Source organism: Arabidopsis lyrata (genome assembly GCF_000004255.2).
Source record: "Arabidopsis lyrata subsp. lyrata unplaced genomic scaffold ARALYscaffold_5, whole genome shotgun sequence".
NCBI lineage: Eukaryota > Viridiplantae > Streptophyta > Magnoliopsida > Brassicales > Brassicaceae > Arabidopsis > Arabidopsis lyrata.
This window is the reverse complement of record NW_003302551.1, coordinates 18667314-18687095: the sequence shown is the minus strand read 5'-3', so window position 1 is coordinate 18687095 and position 19782 is coordinate 18667314. Positions and strand designations below refer to the sequence as shown.

Sequence of the window (19782 nt, the reverse complement as noted above, 5' to 3'; positions counted from 1 at the left end):
AACTGATTGCAGTCTACAAAGTTATTGGTTGTTCTACATGTTCTTAATGATTTTCAAATCCAACAAATTTTTATGCTATCTAATTTTAATTTGGAAATCGATTAAATTTTTAAATTTTGGTGGTTTATAAGAATAGATGTCAAGAACACTACGCATTCCAAATTAGATGGATTCAAAGGAAAGGAATAAGAGATTTTACCGTCAGCAAAAAAAAAAAAAAAAAAAAAAAGATAAAAGAAAATTTTCGATTAAAAAAACCATCCCTATTGAGAAAAATACAAAACAAATTACAACAAACCAACAAGCAACACAGGAAAAATAAAGTTACACAATCTTCTTCTTCTCTTCTTCTTCTCTTCTTCTTAATCATCATCATCGTCAGCTTCCAGGTTGAAAGCTTTCTTTTATTTATGTTTCTCAAGTAAATCTCCTTCTCCTAGGCGGACGAGAATCTGCACTGTCTACATCAGACACCCTCGAACCATTCTCATTCCTTCTCCTCGAAGACGATGTCGAATGAGTGACCATAGAATCAATCTCAACTGCAGTGTCCACTTGACTCTCAGAGTTTATAACAGCTGCAATGCTTGAGAATGAGTCTCTATCATCAACCATAACAGGAGCATGATGGTTTTGCTCTTGGTGGTTCCTCCCCAATGGATGAGTCCTAAAATACGCATCTACAAGCCTCTCAGCAGAACTCAACGCTGAAGTGAAAGTCGAGATCCTTGCAACTCGGTGCGACTGTAACTGTCTCCTTATCAACAGAGGATGGAATCTCGTGTTGGTTTCTCCTTCAAGATCAGGAGCAATGTTTGGATTCAGATCGATATCCTCTGTTGCTGCGACAATGGCTGCTGCTGCAGCACTAGCCTGGTTCTGCTCTGATCTAACTCCCCTAGATGTCATCAACCGGTTAAGGATCGAATTGGCTCGATCGTTGACTCTTTCCGATGCCTCGCGGTTACTAAAATCAGGGACCGGGGTTGAATCCCTGTCAAACCTATTTTGTATACGTCTAATCATTTCTTCCATCGGTATTGTAAAAGGCGACCTTTGAATTGTATTCCTCAAGCTCTCAATGCGTCTCGCGTGTGGTCTCATGGGGATCTTAGTATCTAAACTCTCTTCAATTTCTCTTTTGTGGTTTCCACGCCCATAGATCGGTGTCACGGTTTTGGAGGTCACCTCTCCTTTACAAACCGGACATTCCTTTGCATCCGAAATTTGTAACCATTGGTACAGACAAGGCCAACAGTAAAGATGGCCACAACATGTAAGAACCGGCTCCTTGGACAAATCCAAACATATATTACAATCGAAAAAGTTACCGTCGCTGCCACTGCTTTTCTCGATATCCGCTTTCTTATCCGATACACCGTCCCCAAGGGCTCCGTCGCCGTTCTCACACATTTTCAGATCCTCATTGCCTCTTTCACTACCCTCACCAGTCTGCAAAGCAGCTCCATTGACAGAACTTCCCATCAACTGGTTCAGTTCTATAGCCATGGTATGGGTTTCAGATAGAACCGGGATAGGGAGATTAAGCTGTCTGAATCGCGTCCTATGGCGAGTCCTGATCCTCGTCACAGCTTCAGAAGATCTGTCAGGCGGGTCATTAGTCCAATCGGCCAAATTCACAGTCTCGTTTGGTGCAGGTTGGAGATCAGACTCAGGACCAGGCCCAAGATTCAAATCCAGGTTCATTGTGTCAGCTAACTCCTCACCCATCAATAAACAAAAAGGCTATTGCTTTCACTTGCGGTGAACAATATGTACTCCGTCTCCGACTCACCGTGTGATCTATATTATTCTGCGGGGAAAGAGAAGCAAATAGCCAATTACCTATAAGCATATGTTCACAAGTTGTTTTGATAAAAATTCGAGAAGGGAAACAAAGAAGTCACTATCAAATATGCAGATCCCATTAAACAATCAATCTAGCTTTCTTAGTAGCCACACAGTTTTCAATGTAAACAAGAAACACAATGTGAAACTGAAACTATTAGCATAGTAACTATATCCACCAGACCAAAGCATAAACAAAGTCAAAAACATTAAGAAAGAAGAACACAAAGTCTAAATAAGATGTTACAAAATTTCGAACTTTGCAATAGAAAAAAAGAGTTGATTCATCAAAAGAAGAGATATATACCGTGGAAGCAAAATACAGGCGTGGGAGTTTGGTAGATTCTCAGATTTGCTTCAGATTCAATAGATGGCGATGGATTAACGAAGAAAAGAGTCGACTTTGGACAAACAAGATGATGCTAATTACAAATAGAGATGGCAAGAAGAGACGAGCCATTATTCCATTACTCTAGATCTCCGAAAACAATTTGAAAGGTAAACATCAACAAGAAAACCCCCAATCGGAAAACCCTAATTCTCAAATCCACAACCGAAAACAAAAAAAAAGAACCCAGATTGAAGAAAACCCAAAAGCTCTCGATCCAGCAAGAATCAGCTTAGCAAAACCCAAAAACCGATTCAAATCTTACAAAAATAATGATTACAAAACGAATCAGAAGAATCTGGAGCTGGAGAGAGAGAGAGAAGAATCAATCAACGACCTGGAGTTTGGATTAGGTCGTGTAAGACCATGGGGTTGATCAAATCAGCTAGAACAACAAGACCAACAAGCTCAGAGCTAGCTGAAACTCCGACAACGCCATGGAAAAATCGCCCTTTTTTTTTTTAAGCTTTTAGATACACAAACGTCCAAATCTTGTCCAATTTGGCTTAAGTGGGAAAACGAACCCAAAACTCTTCTAAGCAGAGAGAGAGAGGAATCTGGTACGCTCCGGTTTAGGTAAAGGATGGTCTAAAGTTTCCACGCGATGATCACGATCTCTTATGAACGGACGGTTAGGGAAATTTAGAATCATTTTTTTTTTGTGAGACAAGATTGTTTTCTGATTTAAGAGAAAAAAAAAAAGATTTATGTTTATGTGTAATCTTCTTTATTAAAAAAAGGTGTTTATAATCATAAGAAGGACGAATGTTGAAAGATACCAAATGGTTTCTATAAATGCATACCAAAACTCATTAGTTGTCTTTCGTTTTTGGTGTGAAAACCCTTGTTTAGATGCTAAACTTTCTCTATTATTTCGTTGTAATAGAAAGTTATACATTTTATAAATGGATAAGAAATCTAACAATATGGTCATATTGATCCATATCAATTATTTAGGAAAATCAACCGATACGAAATTACGGATCATTGAGAACACACAACTTTGGAATCGATTCAGAAGCATGAACGAAGAGAATTTAACATATTAATAAATAATAACTACTCAAACAAATGCACATAAGGACTCAAGTATATGTGATTTACAAATTCGGTTTCCTAAAACTTCCAAGTTTTGATTGAAAACAGAAATATTTATCTTAGAAACTCAAATTAAACTACAGTTGCGTGAGTACTTTTGGGCAATTGGCGTAGTCTCGACTCTCGAGTCTGACTCCATAGATTAAAGGGCCAGTAGATCCATTGGGCCCTGATTAAAAAAAAATCCTTTAATGTCTGTTGTAAAACCAAAAAAAATCGGAGATAAGATATCGGAGAGATATGAAAATAATTGGTTAGAGACTTGAGATTATCATTATTCATTATAGACAAACTTTTCTGTGAGCTCTGCCTCTTGCAAACCAAACAAGATCCAGAATACCTCCTCCCAAATTCGAACACAAACTAGTCTTCTTTTTTTTTTTTTTTTTTTTCCGAATTGGATCGATGTTTGATCAAATATTGTTTGGTAGCGTGGCTTACACGCAAAATTACAATCTCTGAAAATTGTCTATATCTAATGGAAAAAAAAAACCCATCATTATTCTGATATGTTCTTCAGGTTCTCAAAGGTTCAGGTTCTTTGGAACGACAGCGAAGATACACATAAAACACAATGGAAACAAATACAAGGAAACCAAGCAATGATAAAACCAAAATCAAGATGTCAGCGGAAGTGCTATTACGATGATGATTATGATGATGATGATGATGATGATGATGATGATGATGATGATGAGAGCCGCTGCCGAAGGCATGCACACCACCACTACCGCGACGGCCACCTCCCTGACCACTACCACCAACTTTTGCCGCAACAGAAGTTATCGAAAGGGTTAATATTACACCGGCGGTTAGGAATTTCATCATCACCATCATCTTTGGTGAGGAATAAGACTTCATCATCTTGTTCAAGAGGAATATAAACCTACAAAAAAACTAAAACAAACAAGCGACGCTTGTGATTTTAATCTGTAACAGAGAAAACTTGAAGAAAATAACAACCTGGGGTTTTGCATAGACAAGCCTCACTTAATAAGGAAAAAGTACTCTCTCCAATCCCTAATTTGTTTAGGTTAGTCCCTTATTGGCTACTCTATCCTTTTTTTCCATGAAAATGAACTAATAGATATATGTAAAATTATACAAATACGAGTTAAAAAAAAAGAATGATATAATTATACAAATAATAATTATCCATTTACTCTCTTTTTTCGATAAACTTTTGAAGCTCAATTTCGTTCTTGTTTTATTTCTATAAGTTCAAACCTTCTTGTTCAATTTGATCGAATATTTTTAAATAAGCGAATCGCTGAAAAATATTAGACACAAAGTCACAAACATTTGTAGTCTCGAGATTCTTAAAAAAGAATAATGTCCTTTTATGTTTCAAAATACATTTTAGATTCTAAATATAAATGTTGACATCAAATACATAATTTAACCCAAATAAAAAGATGATTAAAAACCAGTTCTTCCGTTTTTAATGTTAATGTCGTTGTTGTTAACGTGAATTGAAATATACTTTTTAATCAGATGTCCCCAAATGAATAACAAGTTTTTGCAAAAAAAAATGAAAAATTCAATTATACCATATGAAAAACCCTAAAAGCCAGTTCCTCATCACTTTCTCAAAAGTTCAGAATCTTTGGAACAACATAAGCAAAACACAAGAGTCAAGAAGACAACACACACGTCATCGTTAAACCCATGTTGATCCGTCAACCAAACCGCTATTACGATGACTAGAGCCGACGCGGATTGGAATTATACCACCACGCCTACTGCCACCACCGCGAAAACCACCACCTTTTGAGGCCACGGAAGTTATAAAAAGGATTAAGATTAGACTCGCTGTCACAAATTTTATGGTCATCATCTTCCTTGAGGAACAAGACTTCATCAACTTCTTCAGGGAAAATAATAAAAACAGGAAAACGCTATTGATTTTAAAGCTGTAACGGTGAAAAATTCAAAAAAAAATAGCAACTTGGTTTTGCATAAACAAGTCTCACCTAATCTACTCAAATTCCTATTGACGCGATAAGGAGTTATTTTCCTAAGAGTTAATCAAAATAAATACTATATGTTAAAACCTCAATCAGTAATAAAAATAGTTAAAAAGGTCATTTAACATTATCTTTTGAAAAAAGAAAGAAAGGATCAAGTATAAATATAGGTGCTTAAAATTTCTATATTTTAATTAGTTTTCTTATTTTTTTAAAAAAGCAAATTAAAATATACAATTTTTAGTTAAGTACTTTGGGTGTAAATAAATAAATAAATATTATCAAAGATAAAAAAAATATTAGTAAAAGTTATATATATATATATATATTTTTTCTGCTAAGAACAAAATTTATATATATTGATATTTTTAAATGAAAAATAAACAATTTTTTTAGTGTAATTAATGGACTGAAGAAAAAAATTTCCAAAGTTTGACATTTGACATAGGATTATACTGCACAAGCAAGAAAAAAAAAAAAAGAAAATCAAATGAACATTATACAAGAAATGAATGCATACATAAATGGATTTTTTTTTTTTTCCTCCATTTTTTACATAAATGGAAGTTCCTATTTCCTACATTCGTCAACACAAGAAAACTGGAGAAAAGCCAGGTTTATATGTGATTCATTCTGAGAGTGACACTAATTGCAGTCGGTATCAAACACAGAGTCAATAAACAATCTGCATCGCCGTGGTCAGAGAAAAGATCTTGCAATCTCTCTGAGCTAACCGCTTATCATACCCTATTCAACTCTTATCAAAACTCGAGGTGATAAACTACCCTATTAGTTCATGGCTAGCTTTTCGCATAAAGATTGATATGCCACAGTGCAGAGCTTGAACTTTTCCTCAGCTTCATTCTGTGTTTCATCATACCAATTTGTTGTCAGTGCCAAGAAACACATACAGGCTAGATGAATTAAGTTGTTAAAAACACAATGAAGTGGTTAATATAGAGGAGGAGATTGTATTAGTTACCTTGGTAGAGGCGTGGTGACGATCTGGATGCCATTTTAATGCACAAGCTCGGTATCTGAGGAAAAAGTTGGCAAGCGAGAGTTAATAGAGATTAATAAAACATGATCGATGTAAATACAGCTTCCGTCAGATAAGATGAAGTGACTAATTTTACTTACGCAATTTTGACATCTTCAAGGTTTAAGGGACCTGATGAACTCAAACCAAGTGCTTGTCTATGAGACTCCTGGTTTGGTTCTGTGTCGCTCGATTCTGTTGAAGAATACTTATCTCCTTCTTCTTCATCTAATCGATATCTCGAACCCCAAGATTTTCTAAAGTTGCTAGAGTACCTCCCCGAGCGAGTTCCCCCCTCTCCATGAGTGTTTGACCAAGAGAAACGTCGGGATCCACCCAATGCAGTCCGCAAAAAGTGCTCAATTTCATATCCATCATCAACTTCGCTAAAATCAAAACATCCTACATAAATGAAAGCATTGTATTGTTGGAGACTGATATCTACATCCAAAAGTGAAACCAACAAAACAACACATGTGTGATTCACTAGACTGCCTTTTACTTAACATAAACTCTACCACTAGCATTGTAGAAGCAGTTACACAAACTATATAGTTTAGTCATTGAAGAGAAAGCAGAGGCAAAGAAGAGTTGTCTTACTTACTTTTATCCAAATGTTGAGGGATGTGTCTTTTACCATTCCGATTCCTTTTGGAAACTCTAGAGTACTGTTTCTCAAACCACGAGGTGTGCTTACCAGAGTAATCAAACCCATCACTCCAAATCTGGGAAACAAAATTACATCAAAATGAAAGCTTTTTAGTTATATATAACATTGACAAAAAAATGTTTCATTCCGACAAAAAAAAAAAATTCACAAACTTGACATTACCCCGAATAAGTGTTGTGCAAAAGCATTCACATTACGACGCAAATCTTGCTTTGCCTTCTTTCTTCCCAACCTTTTGCTTCGAGCTTTTGAATTCTATCAGATGATGCAAAAACAAAACGAGATATTTATCCATATAATCAAACTCTGAACAATTGAACCAACAAAAATCATAGAGAAACACAATCCAAGCATCGATTGAGAAGCAGAAACAATGAGAATGTGCAGAAGAGAGGGAGAGAGAGAGAGAGAGAGACTGACGGATTGATGTTTGCGTAGTAAGATGGGAGTGGAATGGAAAAAAGCTGTTTTGATGTAAGAACAATAGTCTTGTCGCTTGAGAATCGCTGCTCTTATGGCGGCCATCATCTCCGGCGGCCAAAGATCTCTAACCGGAATGTTGCCTTATTGACTCTGCCTGCTTAGAGCAGAGTCAATAAGCAGAGAAGAGGCCCAATTAGAGCCTCAGTAATAAGGCCCAACATATCTTTAAAGCCCAACTTAATTGCCCATCCCTTTTTTTTTGTGTGCGCAACGCATGTCTAGTGAAATTCTTAATTATGTAATTATGCAGACTAAAAAACTCGACAATGCGATATTCATTGTATTTGTATTACTTGTAAACATAAAACACCATTTGAGAGGGTGATTGCTGTTTGCTTGTATGAGAAGAGAGTTAGTTCATCCTTAACAATTAAGAACGTAAGAAATACTTTTTCGAGTTTAACGTTAAAACCAAAACATAAAAAAGAGTGTGTCTTAAGCCAATAATATATAGACATGTTGTAGGACCTGAATATTTCAACAGGGGTACAATCTAATATTCGTAAAACAATTAACATAGAACAAGTATCAAAAATCAACAATACCAAAAGGATGATTGAAGAACGGAAATTGACGGTGGTAAATAGAGTCGAGAACTTTGATGTTCTCTCTCATTAACTTAAAAATCGCCCCGTAGTGTGTCGGTTTGATGACAATTAGAGTTCCAGGATAAAACTGTTTCTCCTTTTGATTGCAACACTCAAATCAAAAGCTAATCGAACACTAGCTTTGTGTTGTACTCTTAGACTCGAACTAGAGAAGAGAAGAAGAGGAAGGAGATTGTTACGTTGTTGAACGTGTGTCTCAATGAGAAACAATGGCAATCGTTTTATACCCAAAATCTCAACATACACACAATTAAGAGGATGATACGACACTTATGAGAATTGATTTTCAATTTCAAAGTCAAAAGAATTACTCCACCTTAATTGTCGTTGATTGATTTTGTTGTTACAAAACCTAATATTAAAGGAGATATTTATTGATTTAATTAACAAAATTAATCAAAACAACTTAGGAAAATAAGAATAATCTTATGGCTTATAAGCCCAATTCCCATTTCTCAAATCCCAATTACAGTCCATGTGTAATTGGGTTTCTCCTTTTAACTTATAAAGTTTGGAATTTTGACTACGAAAAATTGAAGAATTAAGACTGTAAGACCACGATTTCTACAACATGGCAAAACTGAATAATTGCAATAGATAATGATAAAACCAGAAATAAAATACAACAACCGATACCAATATTTGTTAAACAAAGAACGGGTTGTGCGGAGGCGAGACACTCTTTCCTTAATTCTTTAATTGCCCGTAGTGTGGCGGCTTGACGCAATCAGAATCCCAGGATACAACCGCACCATCTTCTGATTTGCAACACTCAAAAATCAGAAGCCTAACGAACTCTAGTAATGTGTGTACTCTCAGACTCGATAACTAGAGAAAAGAAGAAGAATGAGATTGTGAGCTTTGTGATCCATATGTCCATGAGATCAAAATGGAGAGATGAAACCTTGGTTTTATAGTCCAAGCTCTCAACACTATAATGGAGCAATAAAGGTGAGAATGTTATTGTTATGAGAATGAATTCTCAACATCAATGCCATTGACTCCACCAGCTTTAATTGTCATGAATTAACTTTTGTTGTTACACAATTTATAATTCACATTAAAGGAGATAATTGTTGACTTAATCAACTTACACATTTGGGTAATTAACAATTATCATTTGGGTTATAAGCCCATTTCCCAAATCTCAAAATCCCAAACACGGTACGGCTCGACACGATACAACACGGCTCAGCACACATGTCTAGTTTGGATTTCTCCTTTAACTTCCGAGGTGCGACATTTGATCCTTTAGTCAAATTTCAAGCTATCCAAGCTAGCCACTTCGGACTTCCATTTCTCATTCAAACGAACTTCAATTTTGAAAGTTATCCGAAAAAGTAGTCCGGCGCAACTAATCAAAATAAGTTCCAACACATGTGATTTTGTTCGGTGTATTCAAATGCCTTTGATTGTGAACCTAATGTTGTGTAGGGATGATGTGATCGTTGTAATATATGTGAATAGATGTGAATAGCAAAAGATGATTACAATAAATCCGGACCGTCAGATTGTTCACACAAAATGCTTCTACGCCATGTAAAGAGGAGAAGAAACTATTACTATGATCAGCTTACATAAGTCGAGCTTCACTAGCCTTTCTCACCTTCCTGTTTCGTTAATTATATATTACGTGGTGTGTTAGCCGTGCATATTGAAGTTTGCTCCCGAAGGAAAACTCCTGTTTCAAATCAAACGAACACGAGATCCAAAATATCACCGGAACACAAGAATATGTATCTTTTTTGGTTTGCCGAATTAGCAACCCTAATTAAAATGTTTGATCATATATGATTGCATCGTGACTTACACGCAAAACAAAACAAAAAATCTCTTAAGTGTCTATATCTTATGAAAAACAATTAGAAACAAAGCTATAGTTAAATATCATAAGTTCTTCACTTTCTAAAAAGTTCAGAATCTTTGGAACAACATGAACAAAACAGAAGACACCAAGCATGTCATCGTTAGACCCATGCTTGAACCGTCAACGGAAGCGCTGTTACGATGATGAGAACCACCGTGCCCGCCAAAGAGAAATAAACCACCACCCCGACCATGACCACCACCACCGTGACCTCCACCGCCGTGACCACCACCACCACCACCTTTTGCGGCGACGGAAATTATCAAAAGGGTTAAAATTAGACAAGCGGTCACGGATTTCATCATCATCATCTTCGGTGAGGAACAAGACTTCTTGATCATCTTCTTCAGAAAAATTAATAACCTATCAAAAACAGGAAAACGATCTTGATGTTAATCTCTAACGGAGTAAACTTCAAGAAAATATTAACTTAATTAGGGTTTTACATAAACAAGTCTCACCTAATATACTCGGATTCCAATTGACGCGACAAGGGAAAAGAAGATTCACTGCAATGTCTAATATATAAAGTTTAGATCTGAGTATCGTCCTTTATAAGCTCGACGTACTCTTTCGTTTTTCTTGCCCAAGAAAACGAGTTAATGGAAATAAATATATGTGAAAACCTCAATTAATTCGATATGAAGCATGAGGAGTATCATTAATTTACTAATAAGCTTTTGACTATAGAAATCTCCAATTATAATGCTCTTTTGTTCTCTTGTCTTATCTCCCAAAAGTTTAGACATTCTTTATGTAAAAGTTCTTCATAATTTCTAGTTTTCCATTTGATCTAATATCTTTTAATTAAGTAAGCGAATCATATTGAAATAAATGCACAAAATTTAAGTGTGGAGGCAAATTCTTATCATCAATGTTCGTATTTAGTATTTTAGCACTCTTTTTGTTTTAAAGTAAATATTGTTTTGATGCATTTTACACGAATTTAAACAAACTTACATTAGACTTTTTTTTTAGAAACTTGCTTATGCAGTTATGCTAAAACAAAATTAATTCAAAACTGATAAATTAGTTGTGTTCGTTATACTCTTCATAAAAATTCTAATATTTGTTATATGTGAAAAAAACAGTAAATAAACTCTACTCTCTCGTCTTCTTCTTCTACTTCTACTTCTACTTCTTCAGACTTCTAAGCAGCGAAATAAAAAAAAACAATCTTTGACATTTTTCCCCTTATACCTTCTTCTTCAATGGCATTGATCCAACGTGGTTCGGTATCTGGGACCTCTGCGGTTCGATTGAGCTTCTCATCCTCCGCATCACCAGCGTCGTCTTCTCCTCCACCGTCAAGGGTTTCTCTCAATTTTCAGTCGGAGAAGAAGAGTTGTTGCCGGAGAATGATATGCAGAGCTATGGTACAAGACGCGGTTCAAGGGATTCCTTCGGTTTACGCCAGAGAAATGGAGCGTCTCTCTGCTAAGGAATCGCTTATTCTCGCCGTAAATTTCTCCTCTTTTTATTTAGGTCTTCGAATTTCTTAAAAATTGAAACTTTCATTCTTAGAAATTGGTGAGAATTAGGTTGAATTTAGTATCTGGTTGTGGAAATCATTAGATTGCTTGCATGGATGGATTCACAGTATGAACTTTATCAGTGAATTTTTGATTGCTCTCTGTTGGAGTTCTGAAACCATTTTTGATTACAGTTCAATGACGCTGGAGGATTTGAGGCTCTAGTTACTGGGAAGATCACTGATATGCAAAAGATTGATGTGAATGAGAGGATAACCACTCTTGAGCGGCTTAATCCAACTCCTAGACCAACCACGTAAGTTGCTCCATTTTGAGCTTTAAGTTTTAAGTTTTAAGGTGGTTATTTGAGGGACCAATGCCTTTTAACTGGTTCCTAATAGCTAGCTTTTCAGGTCTCCTTATCTTGAAGGTAGATGGAGTTTTGAGTGGTTTGGATCCAATACGCCTGGTTCACTTGCTGTTCGGGTTATATTCGAGTCAGTGTTCTTACAATCTTGCTCATCGATAAACACAGAATCATTCGGTTTTATATCTTGAGAGTTTTAAGCATTGCTCTATCTGTTTGGAATTGTGGCAGGAGGTTTCCTTCGACATTGGTGAGTCTATCCAGTATGGACATAGTTATTAAGGATAATAACACAATGGCAACAGCAAACATCAAACTCCTAAACTCGGTAAATATGTATACGGTTTTCTCTTGATAAGATTTATGGATGTATTACCAGACTCAAAGAGAGTTTCTCTGTTGAAAATAATGCAGATAGAATACAAAATCATCCTGTCATCGAAATTGACAATAGAAGGGCCTTTAAGGATGAAAGAAGAGTATTTAGAGGGAATGCTCGAGTCGCCAACGGTTATTGAAGAAGCTGTACCTGACCAGCTAAGGGGTTTATTGGGTCAAGCTTCTACCACGTTGCAGCAGCTTCCTGCACCTATCAAGGATACTCTAGCCAATGGTCTAAGAATTCCCCTTGGTAAGCCATAAGCATCATTTCAACATTTTCCGCTCCTCACATGTAACATTGTAACCACGTAGTGTTGTTGTTATTGACTTTCAGGTGGAACTTACCAAAGATTCTTCATGATATCTTATCTAGACGACGAGATTCTTGTAAGTTCCTGAACTTTTATGATCATAATGCAAGTTGAAGCTTTCAGAATATTATAAAACGAGTCTTTTTGTTGTTGTGCATGTAGATTGTAAGAGATACCGCAGGAGTGCCTGAAGTTCTAAGGAGGGTTGAAACATCGTCTTCGATTTCTTCATCGAGCGTTGTAGAGAATCTTGAATACAACAGTTAAAAATAGGTTCTCTTGTTACTCTGATTCTCTCTGTAAATGTAAGAACAAAAAGTGTATCCAACTTACCAACCTCAACACAGTATATCACCGGCCACAAAGAAGTGTATACAAAGAGTGTATGTTTCTTCTTTTCTTAAATCTACTTCTTCTTTTCTGTCATTCGATTGCCAAAATTTGCCATTTTTATTAGTGAATGTTTTGGATTGAATATTTGTGATGTGGGCTTCCATTTTATAGGCGTTTACAATCATTATCACTTATCAATTTTCACTCTGATATTTATGAAACATTGTAAATGGCTTAGAGGACATCCAAGAAAGCAAAAGCTAGACACAACATTCATCAGAGTAAATTACATGTTGAAGACAATGAACAAATCATAAGACCTTAAGGGAGAAATAAAAGGAGTCTCAGCTTATTTCATCAGATCAATTAGTCTCATACTAAACAAAAAAAAAAAGTAATAAATTAAATTCATTTCCACAAAAACCTAGTAAACAAAATAAAAGATACCACTTAGAGAAGAATAAAGTTACACATCCTTTGAGAGACTGAGTTAAGCGAATTGATCTGAGAAAACTGATCCACCATGTAAATGAGAGGAAGAAGAGGAATTAGAAGAAGCAGAAACATCCATGGAGGACAAGGGCAAATACGGAAATTCACCAAGTTCTTGAATAAACCCTTCGAAATCTCCCAAACCATTCAAGAACCCTCCGGAGCTTTCACCAGCACCATTATTACCGTTCCAAGTCATCGAGATCTCTTCTGAATTTAAGCAGAACCCTTGATCACAATGCTCGGGTTCTCTTAGTTTCTCCGTGTTGATCATGTCTTGGACCTGACGATGAAGACGATGCATATCTCTTCTAGGTTTTGTTTTTGAAGTTCTGTGGTCGTCTGGTTTGCCGGTGAGGCTTTGGACGAGCTCACGGAAGTTGGCAACGTCGGTCTTGATGATCTCAGGAGCAAATATGTGAATTATACGGATCTTTGGCTTTGATTTGGTTATGGAGTATGACTGTTTGTGCACCGCGACGCTTGATAATGAGTTTCTTCTTTTCTCGAAGATCGTGGCTTCCATTTTTAGAATAAGCAGGGTTTATTGTTTAGCAATAGATAGAGAGAGAGGAAGAGAGAGTTGGTGAATTTGATTGTATATTTGAAGGTTATATAGAAGGAGAGGAAATAATAAGTATGAAAGAAAAAGATATTTTAAACTTTTTCTCTACAACTTATATCCTTTTAAATTATGCTATGTGGAGTACTTTATATATATGAACTAGATATAGGCATGTGATTTAGTGGTCATTTTGTTTTATCTATTTGATAATTGTACTCAAACCACGATCCAAATTTATAAATTTATAGCCATCATGTAGTTCATAGTAAGAAGGATATATTTTAAACAAATGGATCTCTGGTCTTGTTGATATATACATTTATTGGAGAAACTAGTTGTATTAAATTAATTGTATGCGTATTGCTAGAATTGAGTGTTGGAATAATTAATACGTGTATTTATTGTATTTATGAGAAAGATGTGTTAGTCTGCTAGCTTCTTAAGACATGGAATAGAGGAACAAGAAGCACATTGGTCCCCTCCCACAACCCAAATTAATCTCCATGTTGTATTTTTCTTTAATATCTAACGCAATGTTGGAATTTTTATATTCTGTGCCTATATATATGTGTGTGTCCTTGTGTATAATAGATAAATGCAAGTGGTATAGATAAGTAGGATTTCGCAAACTTGGCCCCATGACACACAAACTCAACAAACTTATATGATTGGTTTTTTATATTTCCAACAATACAATATTCGTTTATATTATAATGTTTAGTTGATAATAGAGGTCACTTTTTGCATATCATTGTCTGAACTTCTAATTTACATCGTATTCATGTTCCGTCTAATTGTATCAGCCAAAAACATACACTCATACATGTATAATATTGTCATTTATGAATTTGTTACACATGCATATCGTAATTATTCACTGAGTTTGCATTCATGAAGCAATTAAAGGATTTTTTTTTTTTTTTTAGATAAAAGCAACTAAATTAAAGGAACAAAAAGAAAACAAGTTAATCAGCAAATAGAGATAATAGAAAAGTAGGAGGTAATAAAAAGGAAAAGTAGAATGTGAAGACATGGAGATGGCATGACTCTGCGGTGACTCTCACTTAGCTTTTTTCTACCTTTAGTCGTCTGATCACGTACCTCTATCTCTTAATGCACGAGGCAGTTTCACTTCCTGACGTCTATTCTTCACCATTTTTTCTTTCATTCTCTTTATCAAGATACGATTATACGAATACCAAAGAATAATAAAAATTAAGGTCACACATATTAATTAATATATAATTTCTTTTTGTGATCACCCAACACATATATGCAATGCATGTTGATAAGCTTGAAGAGTAACTTGAACTTGAAGTTACTAAAATAAAGGAAGAGATAATATTGGGAATATTTAGGAGTTATCTAGATATTGTTTAGGAGATATCTAAACTTAGTCCTTGGTTGATTTGGAGTTATCAAATCAAGTCTCTATATAAGAGTTGCCAATGGTGTGGTTAACCTTATGAGTTTTAAGAGAGATTGAGAGAACTTTAAGTTTTGAGAGAGTTTCTTAAAGTAATAAAAGAAAGAAGTCTTTTATAATCTTGCAATCTCAAGTGTTTAAATCAATATTTGGTATCAGAGCAACATTGATTTAAGCACCGGAGACATCACAAAAGAGTTTAAACAACGAAGCTGTGTTTTTATACGTGTTCGTGTAAATCCATACCATGGGCGATATAATACCAGCAACGGACAAAATAAAGGAGGTCAGCATGGCCTCCATACAATGTCCAATGCTCAACAATATCAACTACACCGTATGGGCGATGCGTATAAAGGCAGCTCTCAAAGTTCATAAAGTGTGGGAGACTATTGATCCTGGATCAGAAGACGAGGAGAAGAACAACATAGGAAAAGCTCTCCTCTTCCAGTCCATACCAGAATCAATGGTCCTTCAAGTCGGAGAACTTAATAATGCAAAAGCTGTTTGGGACGCAATCAAGGCTAGGCATCTAGGAGCAGATCGTGTGAAAGAAGCTAGGCTTCAAACTTTGATGGCTGACTTTGAAAAACTGAAGATGAAAGACGGTGAGACAATTGACGATTATGCCGGGAAACTTTCAGAGTTAGCTACCAAATCCGCAACCTTAGGGGAAAAGATTGAGGAAACAAAACTCGTTAAAAAGTTTCTTCAAAGCTTACCAAGAAAGAGATTCATACAGATTACAGCTTCTCTTGAACAAGTCCTTGATCTCAAAACCACCAGCTTTGAGGACATAGTTGGAAGGCTGAAAGTATATGAAGAAAGGACAACAGAAGATGAAGAAGAACAATCAAACGACCAAGGTAAGCTCATGTATGCTAGCTCTGAGGGACAATCTTATCAAGGAAACAATGGTTATGGTAGAGGCAGAGGACGTTTTCACCAACGTGGAAGAGGACGTGGCCGCTACGGTAACCAACAGAGAGACACATCAAAGATAGTATGTTACCGCTGCGACAAGATTGGACATTATGCATCAAGCTGTCCTGATAGGTTACTCAAACTTCAAGAAGCCCAAGAAACTGATGAGAATGATACTCAAGAAGCAGAGAATCTAATGATGCATGAAGTTGTGTATCTAAATGAGAAAAATGTGAAACCTAGAAATTTTGAAACTTCACAAGATGGAAACAACGTCTGGTACTTAGATAATGGGGCTAGCAATCACATGTCAGGAAACCGTGCTTATTTCTCCAAGATTGATGAAACAGTGACAGGGAAGGTAAGATTTGGTGATGATTCGCGAATAGACATCAAAGGCAAGGGATCAGTTCTATTTATTAGTAAGAACAGAGAAAGAAAGGTCTTGGCAGATGTATACTTCATTCCGGAACTGAAAAGCAATATCATTAGCCTTGGCCAAGCAACAGAGGCAGGTTGTGACGTGCGAATGCGAGAGGACTATTTGACAGTACATGATCGGGAAGGAAGACTGCTTGTAAAAGCAAGGAGATCAATAAATCGCTTGTACAAGGTACTAATGGAAATTGAACCCGTGAAGTGTTTACAAACAGAGGAGCTAAGTGAAGCAACAATTTGGCACGCTAGGCTGGGACACATTGGCATAGAAACGATGAAGACCATGATGAATAAAGGACTTGTAAGTGGTATGCCAATGATGACAATTCAGAAAGAAACATGTGCTTCTTGCTTGCTGGGAAAGCAAGTAAGGCGTGTTTTTCCTCAAGCAACTTCATATCGAGCAACTAATAAACTTGAGCTCATACACGGAGACCTTTGCGGACCCATCACGCCACCTACAGCTGCACATAAGAGGTACATTTTCGTTTTAATTGACGACTATTCCCGTTACATGTGGTCCATGCTCTTAAAAGAAAAAAGTGAAGCTTTTGAAAAATTCAAAAAATTCAAAGCATTGGTTGAACAAGAGACTGGTACACACATCAAGACATTCAGAACCGATAGAGGTGGAGAGTTTATGTCTCAAGAATTCCAATCATTCTGCGACAACACAGGGATACAAAGACATCTAACAGCTCCGTATACTCCTCAACAAAACGGAGTCGTCGAAAGGAGAAACAGAACGTTAATGGAAATGACTAGGAGTATCTTGAAACATATGAGTGTACCAAATTACTTGTGGGGAGAAGCAGTGAGACATGCCACATATGTGATAAATAGAGTGGGAACAAGGACATTAGCTACACAAACTCCATACGAAGTGTTCAAAGGAAGAAAACCAAACATCGAGCATCTGCGGGTATTTGGGTGTATAGGTTATACAAAAACAGAAACGCAACACCAAAAGAAGCTTGACGATCGATCACGCGTACTAGTTCACTTGGGGACAGAGCCTGGCTCGAAAGCCTATCGTCTATTGGATCCAACAACTCGCAAAATAACGGTGAGCAGAGATGTGATTTTTGATGAAAATAAAAAGTGGAGATGGAACGATTTAGGAGGAGAAGCAGAGGACAGTCCTGGTATGTTCAAGCTCAGTCTCGGAAGTTTCGGAAACAATGGCTTAAGGGAAGAAAATGGTAAAGCCACTGAAGACAGAGTTGAGGCAGAAACAGAGGAACAGAGCAACGATGACGATCAGGGTCTGTTGGAAGAAGAAGATACCTCTCTTAGAGAGACAGAACGTGTTGTGGAGCAAGTTCAGCCTCCTATTCAACCCATTTTAAGGGCGTCACAGAGACAGGTCGTAAAGCCAAAATACTTGGAAGATTATGTGTTGTTAGCTAGCATTGAGTGTGAACGTCTCTTGATGATTTTAAATGATGAACCTTGGGATTTTAATGAAGCCAAGGAATTAAAAGAGTGGAGAGAGGCTTGTGAAGAAGAAATCTCATCAATTACTAAGAACAAAACTTGGAACCTAGTTGATCTTCCCGTTGGAGTTAAGCCAATTGGACTAAAGTGGGTCTTTAAAATCAAGAGAAACTCCGATGGTAGCATAAATAAATTCAAGGCAAGGCTTGTAGCCAAAGGCTATGTTCAGAGACATGGAGTTGACTATGATGAAGTATTCGCCCCTGTTGCACGCATCGAGACAATCCGATTCATCATAGCCCTAGCAGCCTCTAATGGATGGCAAGTTCACCATCTTGATGTAAAGACCGCTTTCTTGCACGGTGAACTAAAAGAAACAGTCTATGTCTCTCAACCAGAAGGATTTATAACTAAAGGAAGTGAAGAAAAAGTTTACAAGTTGAATAAAGCTCTTTATGGGTTGAAACAAGCACCGAGGGCTTGGAACAACAAGTTAAATGAAATTCTTAAGGAGTTGAAGTTTGTCAAGTGCTCAAAAGAACCGTCTCTTTATCGCAAGCAAGACAGCAAGCATCTTCTCATTGTAGCTGTTTACGTCGATGACTTGTTGGTAACAGGCTCGGATTTGAACTTGATACTAGATTTCAAGAAAGGAATGGCCACTAAGTTTGAAATGAGTGATTTAGGACTGCTATCTTACTATCTTGGCATCGAAGTTACTCAACATGATGGTGGCATAATTTTGAAACAAGAAAGATATGCGGGAAAAATATTGGGAGAAACCAAGATGGAAGAATGCAATGCAGTTCATATACCAATGGACTCAGGACTGAAACTGTCTAAGGCACAAATAGAAAAGGCTATTGATGAGAAGGAATATCGGAGAAGCATAGGATGTCTACGATACTTACTCCATACACGTCCGGATCTCTCATACTCTGTTGGTGTACTCAGTAGATACATGCATGAGCCAAAAGAATCCCATGGTGCAGCATTAAAACAAGTCCTTAGGTATCTCAAAGGAACACAAAGCTATGGTCTTTCTTTTGCTCGTGGAACCAAGTCAGGACTTGTTGGATATAGCGACAGCAGCCATAATGTGGACGAAGACGACGGCAAAAGCACAACCGGACACATCTTCTATCTCGATGAATATCCCATCACTTGGTGTACACAAAAGCAAGAGACAGTGGCATTGTCTTCATGTGAAGCCGAATTCATGGCAGCAACCGAAGGAGCTAAACAAGCAATTTGGCTTCAAGAGCTTCTTAGTGAAGTTGTTGGTGAATCATGTGAAAAGGTAAAGCTATTGATTGACAATAAATCTGCTATAGCTCTCGCCAAAAACCCGGTGTTTCACGGACGTAGCAAGCACATTCATAAGAGATACCACTTCATACGTGAATGTGTCGAGAATGAGCAAGTGGAAGTGGAACACGTTCCCGGAGAGGAACAAAAGGCGGACATTTTGACGAAAGCTCTCGGGAGGGTTAAGTTCAAGGAAATGCGAGATCTTGTTGGAGTTCAAGAAGTGTCAAAGATTGACTTCAAGCTTAAGGAGGAGAATGTTGATAAGCTTGAAGAGTAACTTGAACTTGAAGTTACTAAAATAAAGGAAGAGATAATATTGGGAATATTTAGGAGTTATCTAGATATTGTTTAGGAGAT

At 36.7% G+C, this 19782-nt stretch overlaps 4 protein-coding genes across 4 annotated transcripts; 1 reads left to right on the top strand and 3 right to left on the bottom strand.

Annotated features, from left to right (window-relative positions):
- Window positions 1–227: 227 nt before the first annotated feature.
- On the bottom strand, window positions 228–2751 carry LOC9312521. Its single transcript, XM_021025461.1, has 2 exons — window positions 2156–2751; window positions 228–1813 (listed from the first exon to the last, which is right to left on the bottom strand). The coding sequence occupies exon 2, from the start codon at window positions 1729–1731 to the stop codon at window positions 418–420; it is 1314 nt and encodes a 437-aa protein (XP_020881120.1). The 5' UTR covers window positions 1732–1813; window positions 2156–2751; the 3' UTR covers window positions 228–417.
- A 3128-nt stretch (window positions 2752–5879) lies between these two features.
- LOC9312519 lies at window positions 5880–7687 on the bottom strand. The gene is made up of 6 exons (XM_002876405.2): window positions 7431–7687; window positions 7173–7265; window positions 6945–7065; window positions 6442–6742; window positions 6284–6338; window positions 5880–6165 (listed from the first exon to the last, which is right to left on the bottom strand). Exons 1-6 carry the CDS (start codon window positions 7536–7538, stop codon window positions 6091–6093), a joined length of 753 nt encoding a protein of 250 aa, XP_002876451.1. The 5' UTR covers window positions 7539–7687; the 3' UTR covers window positions 5880–6090.
- A 3372-nt stretch (window positions 7688–11059) lies between these two features.
- On the top strand, window positions 11060–12925 carry LOC9312518 (probable plastid-lipid-associated protein 9, chloroplastic). The gene is made up of 7 exons (XM_002878136.2): window positions 11060–11428; window positions 11635–11756; window positions 11854–11937; window positions 12039–12135; window positions 12222–12438; window positions 12523–12575; window positions 12662–12925. The coding sequence occupies exons 1-7, from the start codon at window positions 11180–11182 to the stop codon at window positions 12764–12766; spliced, it is 927 nt and encodes a 308-aa protein (XP_002878182.1). The 5' UTR covers window positions 11060–11179; the 3' UTR covers window positions 12767–12925.
- Window positions 12926–13013: 88 nt separating this feature from the next.
- On the bottom strand, window positions 13014–13944 carry LOC9314250 (VQ motif-containing protein 25). Its single transcript, XM_002876403.2, has one exon. It carries the CDS (start codon window positions 13848–13850, stop codon window positions 13323–13325), a length of 528 nt encoding a protein of 175 aa, XP_002876449.1. The 5' UTR covers window positions 13851–13944; the 3' UTR covers window positions 13014–13322.
- Window positions 13945–19782: the final 5838 nt, after the last annotated feature.